This window comes from Nipponia nippon, unplaced genomic scaffold (genome assembly GCF_047370975.1).
Source record: "Nipponia nippon isolate SJK-2023a ecotype South Korea unplaced genomic scaffold, ASM4737097v1 scaffold_13, whole genome shotgun sequence".
Taxonomy (NCBI): domain Eukaryota; kingdom Metazoa; phylum Chordata; class Aves; order Pelecaniformes; family Threskiornithidae; genus Nipponia; species Nipponia nippon.
Window position 1 is genome coordinate 16,060,793 of NW_028262324.1, and position 14,280 is coordinate 16,075,072.

The 14,280-nt window shown below is 55.5% G+C and overlaps 1 protein-coding gene across 8 annotated transcripts; it reads left to right on the forward strand.

Annotated features, from left to right (window-relative positions):
* Window positions 1-1,151: 1,151 nt before the first annotated feature.
* LOC104020050 (sodium-dependent lysophosphatidylcholine symporter 1-like) lies at window positions 1,152-14,148 on the forward strand. 8 transcript variants are annotated; one of them, XM_087750260.1, is made up of 15 exons: window positions 1,152-1,924; window positions 6,337-6,456; window positions 6,789-6,913; window positions 7,587-7,719; window positions 8,149-8,227; window positions 8,640-8,797; window positions 8,920-9,010; window positions 9,550-9,671; window positions 9,774-9,857; window positions 10,049-10,132; window positions 10,989-11,101; window positions 11,573-11,716; window positions 11,998-12,174; window positions 12,411-12,458; window positions 13,728-14,148. In XM_087750260.1, exons 2-14 carry the CDS (start codon window positions 6,400-6,402, stop codon window positions 12,451-12,453), a joined length of 1,410 nt encoding a protein of 469 aa, XP_087606386.1. In that variant the 5' UTR covers window positions 1,152-1,924; window positions 6,337-6,399; the 3' UTR covers window positions 12,454-12,458; window positions 13,728-14,148. The 8 variants fall into 8 exon arrangements, with proteins under 8 accessions (XP_087606386.1, XP_087606383.1, XP_087606380.1 ...); XM_087750257.1 differs by lacking the exon at window positions 1,152-1,924 and adding an exon at window positions 3,687-3,819; XM_087750261.1 differs by lacking the exon at window positions 1,152-1,924 and adding an exon at window positions 3,832-6,170.
* Window positions 14,149-14,280: the final 132 nt, after the last annotated feature.

Here is a 14,280-nt window from a genome sequence, read left to right on the forward strand (position 1 = left end):
GGGTCTCCTCACCCGCAGTCCTTGCTAACGAGGAGAGATCGCCCTGCCAGCTTTCGCCGTGAGTTTTAGGCAGTTTCACTTTACTTTACGAAGGAGAAAAGCCTGAAGGCAGTTGACGTCTGCTGGGAGTTCAGCTGCAAGTCTCCTCCTTGCTCTGGTAAATAATGCACGTGCTGCACCACGTGGCACAACCGCACGCAGCCAGCACGAGGGCGGCGAGCGGCTCTGGGAGCTGGCGGAGCTGCGTCGCTGCAGGCTGCCTGGGGACTTCCATATGTTGGCTGCTGCCAAGGTGCTAACGGGGCTCCTACAGCAACACTGGTGGCACCAGTAAGCAAAGGCACACCGTCGAAACCAAGGTGGCAGCTCATTGCAGCTGCTGGCCGGGTGATCGGGCTGGCTGTCAGCAGGCATCCAGCTGAGTTCAACAGAAACGGGAAGAGAAAACCTTTCTAGTTACCTGTTAGCAAAAGTTTTTTGAACCGAGTCCCACGTTTCTCAGTTACACACTTCCACAGAGAGCAGTAGAATCCTAATTATGCAATAGGCCCACATCTCTGGCAGCTGAACCGCTCCTGTGTCAAGCACCTCTCAATTTACTAATTTATCATTTTCTGACTTATTTACTACATTCCTAAACGCTTATCTTATTTGCTGTTCTGTCTTGTCTGCACCGAGCCTGTCTGTCCCAGCGCTGGGAGTTCTTGAATAGATTCCAGATGTTCTTATTTACTCAGGTACCTTTCATGACTCCTCATTAGATTAACTCTTTACTGGCTTATGAGGCCTACAGTAGCAACAGCTCTTCTTCTCCTTTCTCATCCATCGCGGTGGCTCTTGAAGTCATGACTCCGGTTCCACCAAGAGAGTGAAGCTGTGCCAAGGGGAACGTGAAAGCCGCTGGCCCTGCTTAAAGCAGCCAAGGGAGGGGTAAACCTTTGGAGAACTTGCTAGTGGAATGTATCCAAATGCTGCCACTTGCTTCTGTGCCAAAAAATTCCCATTTGCTGGCTTTAGCCTTTTTTTTTTTTCCCCCAATGGGGCTCTCCTGCCTGAGCAGCCCATCTCCAGGTCATAGTACCCTGCGAAAAGCCGTTCAGCTAGCATGGCTTGGATTGGAGTCATCTGTGTCATGCGTTCCTGGGCCCTGGGCTGCCTTGAGAGATAAGATCGCGTGCTTCTGCAGTGGAGAAGGGGGTTCTGGGGAAGGGACCTTCCCTTTGCAGTGAGCAAACTCCAACATGACCTTGTTTCTTAAACTGCAGAGCTTTGGCTTCTCTGAGCCTTTTGCTGAGTGTGCAACAGAAAAATGGGTGTAGCTGCAGCGTTGCCAAGTGCTTTCCCTGTTCCTTCAAAACCCATTTCTAAGCCTCTGATAGCAGCGTAGCGATGGAAGAGGCATTGTCCTTTCGCTCCAGACTCTTGGTGTGTGCAGTGTACGGCGAGCTGCTTGGGTTAGATTTCAGGCCTTGGCACACGACGTTATTAGAAAGCTCATTGCTTGCAGCAAGTAGCCCAGTGTAAAGCAGCGATTAACAGCGATATCGGTGCTTTTCGCCGCAACCTGCCTTTCCGGCACAAAGCTGAACCCCGCGCTTGCGCAGAGACGGGTGGAAAGCTCCCCGTGCTGCGCTGGCCATCGTGACACCCTGTCTGGACCCACCGGGTGATGCTGCCTTCTGTACGGCGCTGAGCAACATGACAAAAGGCTTCGGGAGGATCTGAGCAGAGCAGAAATAAAGCTGTCCTGTGTCGAAGATAATTGTGCACTGAACCAGCCAGGGAGCGAGAGCTGCTCTGGGAGGTAACTGTTGGTCATCTGTTGGCTTTCTAGTCTGTGAGCAGAAAATGCAGCTATTTGCACCTGGAGAGTAAATGAGTGCCAAAGAGCCAGAGGATTAAGTGCTGAGTACAATTTCCAAAGGTACCTTGTGTCTGTCCAAATGTAACTGTGTGTGGTGAGTGGGTACAAAATGGCCTAGAAAAAAAAAAATCAGGTTTTTATATTTCCTTTTGAGTTTCCCCTTTCCTCTTGGGTGGGGAGAGATGTATTTTGCTTTCTTATAGAGATGTATGCTTAGATATGCTGGTGGGAGACAGGGATTTGGCTCCCGCTGCACTGGCTGTGGTCCAGCATAAGTGATATTTGTTATCTGGGATGTCAGTAAAATAGCAGCGAAGAGAGATGCCGCTGACTCAGTTGTACTGTGGCTTATTAACCAAGCTCTGACTCAGCCTGCGAAATTCAAGTTTTTCAGATTAACCCCCACTGGACAAGGGAAGGCTGAGCTGAAGACAACATGTTTTTCTAACAGCGTCGTGATGAACCTCGCGGAATGGCTGCTTGCATTCCCCGTGGGTACGGGTGGTGGTACAGAGACCCTAACACGGATTGAACACTCCCCGTGGCTCTTGATAACCTGGGAGGAGAGCAGGGAGAGGGTTTCGCCCGCGTTCTTCTGCCCCAGCTGCTGCATCTAAGTTCAGTCTTGGAGCTGTTTGATCTAGCTGGAGAAGCCTGTTCTTGAAGAGCTGCCTGATGAGACTAGACGTGCCAAGCAGATGATTACCGGGCAGAGCGGCAGTGCCATCCCTTTCCTGCCAGCCTTTCACTGTGTGCCTTCTGTCCTCTGAAGCCGATTTCTCCCTCCGCCTTTGCTTTGCCAAGTGCTCGTAACAGCGTCTGGCTGCGTGCTGTGAGCACCGCTGCCTTGGGAACTCGGCTGCTCCCACACAGCCAGCGCTGAGTAACTGGGCTCCTACTGCTCATAATGTAGGAGTAATCTTTGGTTTGTGTTGCCGAGACCGCTGGGCTCTATGGGCGATGAGGGGTCTGTGGAAGGGGAGTAAGAAAAGCACGTTTCTTGTCAGCAGGCTCAGACATATGTGTGGGGTCTGCATTGCTGTGGGAGATCTCTCAGGAGCTCACAGACTGAAAGAGGTTGATAATTGCAGATCTCGCTTAATAGAGAAAGGAAAATGTATCCCACGCCTCCTACTCTCGGTGACGTTGTCCTGGGCCAGGGCAGCACCAACACCTTGCACCCGTTAAGGAGAGGGCAAAGCAAAGGGGCAGTGGGTTCCCACAGCCCTGAATAAGGAGCCGGAGCTGGGTCTTCCTGGACGGCCTTGGGAGAGAGGGGCTTTGTCGGGGCGTGACCCGGGGTGAGAACATGCCTGTTCCCGCTGCCCTCTCCCTGCCTGCTCCAGCCTCTTTGGTTGCCCGCTCTGGGCTTCCGACGCTGGTTCTTTGGAGCTGGTGGTCACTGGTGCTGAGGCAGGAGTCCTGGGGTGGCTCGTGGTGGTCTGGAGCTCAGGCAAGGGACTTTTTCTCCGCACCTCTAAGATCTCAGTGAGGCAGCAGCCCTGGGGTGGGGAGGAATGACTGGACCCAGCTTGACCTTTGAAGAGCACCAGATTTCTCCATTTCACTGCAGAGAGTGTGGGAGATATAGTGCCCTGAGTTCGTGCTGCACTTCACAGCCCTACCAGGCTTCCTGCCTCCATGGGCAGGGTCTGGCCACGCTCCTCCCTCAGAGCCAGTCATTTCCCCTCCATCAGCTCCTCCTGGGGCTCCGCAGATGTATCTTCACTTGTCAAAGCTCCATCCAGCTCCGATCTGCGCCTGCGGTGCGCTCTTTGACATACAAGGCAACTTCTTCCTCACCCTGGACGAGGAAGCTCCTGCTTCCCCACCACATGCCGCTGAAGGACACGGTCGTGCCTGCAGTCATGCTTCCAGGTGGTCACGAAGATGCCGAGCCGCACAGTGTAACCCTAGAAGGAGCTCTCCCACAGGGAAGAGTGGTCCAGAGAGAGGTAAGATCAGTATCCCAGGGTGCTTCTTTCTCGCAGGCAGAAATGCCTTTCACACGTGCACGCTAACCCTCGTGAGTGCGCACACCCACGCAGAGCCTACCCGGATCGAGCAGCCGCAGGCTGTGGGGGTGTTTCGAAGTGTTTATGACTCAAGCTCGAGAACACATTGTTAAACCAAGGCTCCGCGTTTTGTTGTTGTTGCTGACTTTCAAATGAAATGGGCAGAGACGTGCGGAGCGCTGTCCTACCTGCTGAGAGCATAAAGGGAACAAAAGCTGCCACAAAACCCTACAGCCGAGAGAAATGCCTTTGTAATTTTAGAAACAGAACTGCTGTGGAAACGAGATGTTGTATGAGTAAGTGCTCTGCAGCGGTGGTGCAAGCCTAATGCTTCAGCCATCCCTGCGGGTACAAGGTTGGTCTGCAATTTGAAATACAAGGGACCTGACTCTCGCTGTGTGCTGTAAAAGGCAGAAAGTAAACTGGGACGACAAGCTGAGAGGCACGAGCAGGCTGCTGAGGTTACCTGGCACGGGGAGAGCGGGCGCTCTGCTCCCCGGGGTGTGCAGGAAGAGGCTGCGCCCTCCAGCCTGGCAGGCACAGCACCATTAGTGTTTTTTCCACGGTGTGGGCTGTGGAGGAGTTATCGCTAATCGCTGCGTGAGGGAAACGCGCTCAGTGCCTTCTGGAATGCTGCTTTTTGGGATTGTGCCTGTGTTCTCGGGAGCTGCTCCCTCGTACTGTTACAACGAAGGCCTGTCATCCCTCAAGGGTGGCTGTCAGCGTGACTGACGTTAGCGGCACAGCAAGCCATCTCCAGCCCAAACAGGCCGGGGAACCGGCAGGTTGCCCCCTCGCCCCACCAGAAATGAGGGCCAGTGGGAATTCGAAGCGATCCCTGACTTGATTCCCCTGTTACCCAGCTGCTGATGTGACCCTGCAGTCCGTCCCTCAGCCCAGCCTCTTGCACAGCTGCCCCGTGCCAAGCGTTCAGCCCTCCTCTCTGCTCTTCTGCAGAGCTCTTGCTGGAGGAGCTCACAGCCTTTTATAGCCATGTCTGGAGCAGGCCTGTCGCCTGGGATGGCCATCTGCGCGGGCAGGGGAGCCTTCCACATCTTTCCAGAAAGGGCTGTCTATTTTTTGGGTGCAGGCTGCCTGCTGCACTCTGAGCTGCGCTGGAGCTGCTCGGTGATCGGGAAAGCCAAAACGTGGTGGTGTAGAGCAGGAACCCGAGTCGCTGCTGACCGCGTTAGCCCCGAGCATCATCCAAGGCAGCCTGCGCTGAGATGGGAGGTCAGCCCTGGGCTCCAGGCACCTGCACTGCGACCCCACTGCTGCTCGCCCTATCCCAGCAGAAATGGCCTTTAGCAATGGTCTGCTCATAGCAGAGTCGAGCTGCGGCTGCAGCCGCGCGCCGCTTCAGCCAAGCGGAAAGCCGAGCCCGAATGGGCCGTCTGCTTTCTATGTGGTCTCAGCCTGGAGCCTGCAGTATACTCCTGGCCTCGGGTGATGCAGAGATGTATCGTGGTAGACAGCAAGTTCATTTTGGGGCTGGGAGGAAGTCAGTGCTGTAGGTTGCCTCTGGGAACTTGCCAGATACTTGAGGCTTGGTACGGTATTTACTGAAGCTAACCGCATCCAAATAAAATAGAGGCTTTGCCATCAGCCCTTTTCCTGCACGCTGAACCGTTCCTTGTGCTTTCCCTGTTGATCTAAGGAAATCCCCTGGGCTCTGTCCTTTGCAGTCTCTCTCCTCGGACTGCCTCCGTTACAGTCACTTTAAGCCTGATGCAATTTGTACTTTTTAATATTAAAGAACTTGAACCACTGGATTGTAGCTCAATAGAACAGGAAAGGACAATGTTAGACCGGCTCAGCAGATAGCTCTGCGTCTGGCGTTAGATATGTATTTCATTTACGTTAGCAGTCTGTGATCTCATGCAAACATGCCTCTGAGGAGAATCGAGGTGAAACACCAGGGATGTGGCCCTGGTGACAAGACAAGCCCAAGACAAGCAAATGAGACAGATGTCCCCTGATCAGCTCTTGGCTTTGGCTGGTCGAGGAGCGGATGTGGGCTGGTGGCCTGGAGCGAGGAGGGAGGCCGGTGGCCTGCCCAGCCCCTCAGGGAGGCTGCGCAAGGGACCCTGAAGGCTTATGAAGAGTATGAACCTCTGCTGAGCGGGATCTGACGAGGCAGGCTGCTGCCCGAGGGCAGGCCGTGCGCGGGAGGCACTGCGCCCTGACCCACCACAATTGCCAGCAGATGGGGAAGCACCCTACAGCACCCCAGCTGCCACGTCAACCTTGCGTGTGGCTATCAGGTGGAGTGATGTCCAGCCGAAGGACAGGTATGTGTGTCGTGGGTGGGTGCGTGGGGGGTTAGGACATGACTCAGGGTTTAAATGGGCCTCGGAGAACCCAGCGGATGGGATAAGCAGTGGCTGGAGGTTAGCTGTCAGGCAGAGGTGCGTATCATTTCTCAGGTGGGCTTGTTCCCTGGTGTCTCGGCTGCAGGAGAAGCCAGGACTGCCGCTCTGCAGAAAGGTTTGCTATGCTGTTGGGGGCATTCCCTACCAGATGACAGGCAACGCCCTTGGGTTTTTCCTTCAAATCTTCCTATTGGATGTTGTGCAGGTGAGTGGCCACGTGAGATGGGGTTATCTGCAAAGGGGCTTAGCATAAGCTCAGCAGATTGGGGCAAGGTAGAGTTCGGTGGGTGGCCAAAGCCCTTGGAAATGCTCATCGGCATTAGGCATTCAAACTGGATCAAAATTGCATCATGTAGATATTGCTGGTGGGCAATGATGGCGTGCGGGAGATGTTTCTGGGCCGTTTCAACGCTTGGGAGTGCTCTCCAGGGGCTGCAGATGAAACGTTGGCTAGAGCGAGCTGCATCATGCTGCCTGCTTGCAGCCTTTCGCCAGGACGTCTTTCCCTTTCGAGCTGTGGTTTCCATTTCCCCCCAGCTGGAGCCATTCCATGCCTCTTTGATCATTTTCCTTGGAAGAGCCTGGGATGCAGTTACTGACCCTGCTATTGGCTTCCTGGTCAGCAAAAGCCCGAGGAGAAAACATGGCAAGCTGGTCCCATGGTGAGTGTCTGGGCTGGAGCCTCAGGAGGGTCTTTGCTGGGCTTCAATTCCTTCAGCGCTAGCGCACAGAGGTAGCTGGGGCACCTCACTGGGAGTTTAATGTCACTGCGGCTTACAGAGAATTACAAAACCATCACAAGGACACTAAAGATAATGTAACTTGCAGTGGGGTCCATATGTCATTGCAGTGAGAGAGGAGGAGCGTACTGCAAACTTGTACATTTGCTCTTTCCCTGGGGCCTCACATTTTCGAGGCTGGGGGTTCAGTGCTTGGAAAGTCCTCTGTGGTGGCATGTACGGAGGTTGGTAGTCGGCTGTGCCAGCAGCTCTCCACCAGGCTCTAACCGCAAGCAGATCTTGCACATAGAGGGTTACCGCTGCCTCCAGGGTTCTGCTGCAGGGCAAGGACTTGAAGCAGTTGAGCAACAGAATAAGAAATGTTGGACAACTCAGAGGTTGCTTTTTCTCTCACCGTTTGTTTAGCGCCCCCAGCCTGACTGACGGACACTCACTCGGGCAAAGCTGCTTCCTCTCGCCGATCTTGGTTGTGCAGTAGCTGGGCTGTGGTTTGGAAGCTAGGGAAGAGGCCGTGCAGCGTAGCTCAGCTTATGCAATGAGAAGTGTGACCACCTTATCTGAAGGTCACGTCTGACCGGCTCTGCTTCCTCCCCAGGATTGCATGCGCCATGCCATTCGGGGTGCTCTGCTACTGTATGATGTGGTTCACCCTCTCGGATGCCACCCCCGCCTCCCTGAAATTCCTGTGGCACCTGTTCATGTACAGCTTCTTCCAGACTTGCATGACTGTAAGGAACATGGTGCCTGGGGCTGACTCTTTTACACGTCATCCTATACGGCAAGGAAGGGGGACACGGGCAGCTGGGGAGTCCCAGCCTCTCCAGGAAGGGGCCTGGAGCGGAGCCTGGGAGAGGTCGAGCTGGGGAGCAGTGAGGGCTGCAGGACGCTGCAGACCATCCCCGCAGGGATGGCGAGATGGAGCGGTGCATTTTAATGCTGGGGATTCGGCTGGGCTGCCTGTACATGGTGATGTGAACTTCTCCATCGCTGGTTTGTGGGAAGAGAACAAGTCACAGAAGAAGGGGGTGAGAAGGCACCTGCGTGCAAGGGTGGCACAGAAGGCAGCATTATCTGCTGTGTGTAGGGACGAGGGGGGTCGTGACCAGCAAACCAGGGAAGCAGCAGCTGGAGCTGTGGTTGAACTGTGCTCTCCCTAGTGCCACCACGTGCCGTACTCTTCCCTGACGATGTTCCTGGGAGGAACCCAGAGAGACCGTGACTCAGCCACAGCCTACAGTAAGTGTCTGTGCCCCTACAACCCCCGGCTGCCTGCGTTCCTGGGAAACCCTCCCCAGAGAAGAGGTGAATAAGTTCCTCTGGCTTTGATCAGGCTGCAGAGTGGATGGGATAAACCAGGGATATGAAAACAGGGATAAAACCAGTCATCTTCTGCAAAGAATTTACCTGCAGAAACATTTCTTAGATCTGTAGCATCCCTAGGGGACTCAGGGCCCAGATTTATTGATTCCAAACATTAGAGCGTTTACTGCTGGAGCCAAGGGACAAAAATCAGAGCAGGTCTCTTCTTCTGAGGCAGCTCTGGATGTTGGTGCCTCCAATTCCACTCCCAAAGCTGGTCTCTTACCCGAGGGATGTGTCCCATCAGCCAGGGAGTGGACTGAGGCTTCTCCCCTGGTCGTCCTGGCAGGAATGGGGATGGAGGTGTTCAGCACGCTCCTTGGGTCAGGAATCCAGGGGCAGATTGTGGGCAGTTACCATGCCCGCATGATGAACGGCTGTTACGTGTCAAAGGAGACCCTGCCCAACAGCAGTACCTATGGCCTCACGGACTCTCTGGAGAACACGGTAAGGACTGGCCCGTTTGCCCCCTGCTCCTCCTGTAAGCTCTGGGGCCGGCACTGCTGGCCGTGCGCCAGCTCTGCGCGTGGTACCCGCGTTGTCACTGTATGCTGTCTCTCGTTTTCCAGCGTAGGGCCTATGTATTTGCATCCGTGGTCCTGGGCTCAATCTATTGCCTGTCCTGTTTGGTTCTCATCCTTGGAGTCAGGGAGCAGCCCGGTAAGGTCCATTTAGATCCAGTCTGGAGGGTGCCCAGCGGCAATGGATGGTGAGGATGGGGTTGCAGAGGAAGGTGTGAGGCAGAGGGAGCTGAGCTCCTATGTGGGGGGTGGCTCTCTGGGTGCAGGGCTCACGAACACACGCACACTCGGATGCTGAGACCCTCCTTGGTTTGCGCTGGCAGCATCTTGCTCCCGCAAAGGAGAGGGGAGATGCTCCGGAGGAAGGAAGGCTCCGGCTGCCGGGGAGCTCCTGCAGGGAGCCGTGGGCCTGGGACAGGGTCTGCAGCTCACTGCTTCACCCTGAGCAGGTCTCACCAACACGCAGCCTGCAGAGCTACGCAGGCCAGCCTGAGCACGCAGCGTAAAGCGGCAAAATCCAGCCTGTAGCTGTTGTCTCTGTCCTGAGACGTCAGACTCCGAGAGCTCCTCACCCAGCTGAGCTGCACCCCAGACACAGCGGCGCAGTCCCCTGTGCCTCCCACCCCCTCGCATTTGCTCTGGCAGCTCTGGTGCCAGCCCTGCTGTCTCTCTCCTCAGGGCCCCTCAGCCCCCTGGGGAAGGTCGAGCTGCCCTTTGCCAGCTGCCTGAGGATGATCGTGGGACACAAGCCCTACACCCAGCTGCTGTGTGGCTTCCTCTTTGCATCCCTGGCCTTCCAGGTGCGGCAGGAGGAGAGCCTGGGGGATGAGATGTCCAGGCAAGTTATCCAGACAGTGAACTCAGGACCCCCAGCCATGAACGTCTCCGTGTTGCTTTCCCAGATCACACAGGGGATCTTTGCCTTCTTCTGTACTCATGCCGCGGGGCTGCCTGGGAAGTTTCAGCATTTAGTGCTTATCATGTTGGTAAGTGAGCCCCAGGAAGAGCTTCCTTGTGGAGGGGTTGATCCTTGGGTCACCCCAGCCCTTAAGCATGGGCAGCTCAGCCTCGTGGAGTCACGTGCTGCTGCTTCTGCCCATCAGCAAGGATGTCACCCAGGCAGAGACTGGCAGTCCTGGGGGACATCGCTGAGACTCCCCTTTGGTTCTCTCCTCAGGTCACAGCTTCCCTCTCTATCCCCTTTTGGCAGTGGTTCTTGGGGAGATTTGGAAAGAAAACAGCAGTGTCGCTGGGCCTGGCGGTGAGTTTGCCTGTGGTTGTGGACTCAAGCCCTGCAAGGGGACAGCCCTGCCCCCAGCTGCTCACGGTGTCCGGGGAGAAGAGCTGGCAGCTAGGGCTGGCCCTGAGCACGGTGTCCTCTGCGCTGCAGCTCGCCAGGAGTAAGCCAGTAGTTGATGGCAGCTCTGCACTTCCTTGCGTCCGGGGGCCACGGCTTCGCAGAGCTTTGCAGTGAGGTGCAGGGAGGCCGAGGGACCGTCTCTGGGACAGTGGGGAAATGATTTTTTTTTGCAGCATCACCCACCCAAGGGCTCGGGCTCTGAGAGTCCATGGCTGGAGATCTGGTGAGCAGCGTGTGATCAGCCGTTGTACCAATGCACCAGTCTCATGTGCACACGCAAACATCGTCCTGCAGCCTCTGTCCTGCTCCAGGATCTTGCATGCTTGATGCAAGGGATCCGAGTTCTGCCACCCAGCTCCGCGAGAGGCACGGGGAGGGAAGGAAGTGGCTGGGAGGGAGGGAAGCAGTGGCTGGGAAACAGCCTGCTCATCAGACACACGTCCCGTGTCCTGAAATCCCATTGAGGATCTATCTCCAGATGCCTTCCTCACAGATACTGGCTGCAGCCATCGCAGATCCAGCTTTCCAGTTTAACCACTTGGCTCCATTCCCCTCCATAACCATCCTTCTTTACCCACGAGGAAGGTTTTGCTGCCAGTGTCAGCCTGTCCAGGGCCTCCACGCTGCACTGCAGAGGGGACAGAAGCAGTTCTGGCTTTGAAATGAAGGGGGGAGCATGGCCTTCGGTTGGGGCAGACTGTGAGCAGCAGAAAGAGCCCATGTCCTTTTGTTTCTCCTCTTCTTCTCGCCGCTGTAGCTGATCATCCCAGCCCTGGTGACCATCACCCAGGTGATGCACAACTTCCTGGCCTTCGTCTTCCTGGTGATGATGGCAGGCTGCAGCATGGCTGCGCTCTACCTTTTACCGTGGTGAGCAGAGGCACCTCCGAGGCGCTTGTCAGGCAGAGAGGAGGGAAGGTTATTGGGAAAGCGCTGCCCGTGATGTGCCAAGACTGCCCGTTTGCTCAATAAATACAGCAGCTTTTGGGCTGCAGAGGGACCTGTGGAGGTGGGACTGGGAAGGGACGTGGATGTGAGGCACGGTCCCCCCGCGGCATCGTTCAGTCTGCGTTCGGGTTCGGCAGCAGGATGCCAGTCATTGCGCAAGGCGCTGTTTTTCTTCTCGTTCTCCGAAGCTGCTGCCGCACCCTCTCTGTAAGATGCTCTCTGCCGTGTTTGCCCAAGGCAGAGGACAGGCACAAAATGGTCTCCAGCGTGGGGTTCTGCAAGGGGTTTCTGTCTCTCTCTGTGGCTTGGAGAGGCCTTGGAGCGGCTGCGGCTGAGTTCAGCCAGTGCTGGCGTGGGTGTCACCGACGTGTCTGTGGGGCTGTCTGTCCCCAGGTCCATGCTGCCAGATGTGGTGGACGACTTCATGCTGAGGAACCCCAGCTGCCTCAACCTGGAGGCTCTCTTCTACTCGTTTTATGACTTCTTCAACAAGTTTGCAGGCGGCCTTGCCGTGGGGATATCGACACTGGGTTTGCAGTAAGCCCCTAACGCTACCTCCCCTATTTTGTCAGCCCAGCACAGGCACTTTCTACTGCTGTTTTCTGGAGTGTTTGATAGGAGATGCTGGAATGAGTCACAGGGGTATCCAAATTTACCTTTCCAACATCTACTGGGAGCAAGAGGAGCAGACAGGAGTGGGAATTCCCCAAAACTGGCCCTCTGATACCAGACTCTAGAGGAGAGCGACAGAGGTGCCTGCTTGCCTTTCTGCGGTGACTCGGTGGGCCTGGGGGCAGGAAAACCATTCTCCTCTTTAGTTTTGCAGGTTACCGTGCTGGAGACTGCATGCACAACCCCTCCGTCATCCTCACCCTGCAGCTTCTCATGGCCCCAGTCCCAATAAGCCTGCTGCTCATTGCCATAATCATCTTCTGCCTCCATCCCATCGATGAGGAGAGGAGGAAGCAGATGAGAATGGAGATGGAGGCAATGGGGTAAGTTCGAGCTCCCTGAAGGAGCCGGGTCACCTAGCATTAGTCTGGGCGTCTGCCTTGGTCCTAGCCCGACGCAGAAATGTTGTACGGGGATGGAAATGCGTGTGTCCAGTCCAGCTCCCCGTGCCTGGGCTACGAGCCTCTCGAGGGGTGCATTTCCCGAAGGGCTTTGGGGGTATTTTGGGGGCTGTTGACTTCACACCAGATTTCATGAGTGCTCCTGTTCCTTTTAACAGGCATCAGGTGCAGCGCGGCAGCCAAGAACAAACCCAGGGCTGAAGCGGGTGAGTTCATTGGGAAGGCCGCGGATTTGCTGCGCTGTCAGGATGTGCTGCTGTCAGGGAAAGTCCTCGCTTCCTGTTGTTTCCTGTTCCCATGTCCCAAAGCCTTGTTTTGCATCCTGACGCCCTCCCTCTCCCGGCTGGCAGGCACAGGATGGGGAGGGGGTCCTGCTGCAGCCCCAGCCCTGCCACCTCACCAGAGCTGCTTTCTCCAGGGCCTGGCCTCGCTGGTCTTTTGGCAGGTCCTGACAGATCTGGGCAAAGCAGATCCGCGCTCTCCTTCTGGGAAAGAGTGCAGTGCCGGGGAGGAAGGGCCGCCGCCAGCCCCGGAGCGCTGCTCTTACGCTGGGGTGTGGAGGTGCCACTTAACCTTGCGGGAATGCTGCACAAAGAACACAGGGATCGTTTTTGAGAGGAAACTATTTTTGACCAGTTCTGAGGAAAAATACTGCCGAGATAGTGCACACCTTTGTGCTTAGCCTGCCCTTTCACAGGGAAAGGTTTAGAATTTCTCTGAACAAGGGTGAAGTTCAAGCCAGCGGTGTTTTAAAGCATCTGCAGAAACAATGACACCTGGCAGCAGGGTGGTGGAAGCTCTGTCCGTCCGCCTGCACCTTGTTAGGCTGAGTCACTTCTGGGGAACCAGCAGCTTCTCGATACAAGAGGCTGCAGGAATGGGCGGCGCTGCCTCCGGTCAGGCAGCTGGTGGGGTTTCTGGCAGCTTGTCCTGGTTTTGGCCAGGTTGGGAGGTAACGGCAGAAGTGTCGAATGTCAAGAAGAGCTGAGTCGCTTTTAAATCGTAGCCCATAGCTGGATCTGCCACAGCAGCATCTTGCGAGAGCTGCTCGGCACCCCCACATCTCTCCTGGCAACAGTGAGGGGGCAGCGGGGGGAAGAGAGGAGAAAGCCATCGCGTGGCTGGTAGTGCTGAGCTGTCCTCAGCCTTGTGCAGCGGCAGAGAGTGAGGCTGGTTATTTTTAGGGCTAGAGCTGTATCTGACCGTTGGTTGACCTTGCAGCTTTCTAGTCTGGTGCACACTGGCAGGATCTGAGCAAATTACTCCCCAGTTGTGCGCTGAATTAATTTGAAGCCTTAAGTCTTGTGCAACTTTGCGATCAGTGGGGGAGATGGTGGTTTAGAGCTGCATCAGGGCACCTGCAGCATCATCGCAGCAGCCCAGATTCAGAACAATTTCTTAGATGCACAAAGGGCCTCCTTTTTTTTTTTTTTCCCCCTCTCTTTTTTCTTTTTTTGTTGTTTTGTTTTCTGGAGTGTGAAGGATGTTCCTTGGGATCGCGTGACTAAGCTCGCAGTCAGGTGTTGGGATGCACTGCCCTCTGCCACCGCGTTCTTTCAGCCTTGCTGCCTCTGGATTTACGAACAAGCCAACGCCTTTGAGCATCGAGGAAACGCTCTGATTGTGGAGAGCTTAAAGTCCTGCAGAAGGCATGAATTATCTTCAAAGGCATATATGCTCCGTGGGACAGGGGAGTGGGCTTGATCCGGAGATCCCAACCCGTGGCATGCGACCCAAACAGGCCCCAGGAGCTGACCCACCGCAGAGCAGGGAGCTGCTGCTGGCGTGCGTGGTGCCTGCCAGCGCCGCTGCTGCCCGGGGTGGTGCTTCTGTGTATCAAATAACATGCTGTTTATTTTTTACACTATTAAACCTGAATGGTCATGCTTTTCCCTCTTGGTATTTCTTATTTTTGTGAGTTCTGCCAGCAGATGATCCAGAGGGCAGGGAGCGGTTTAGGCAGAAGTCACTTGTTTTCAAGCTTTTGTGCTTTCTCCAGAGTTTAGACACTGGAATCTGACCTGAGCC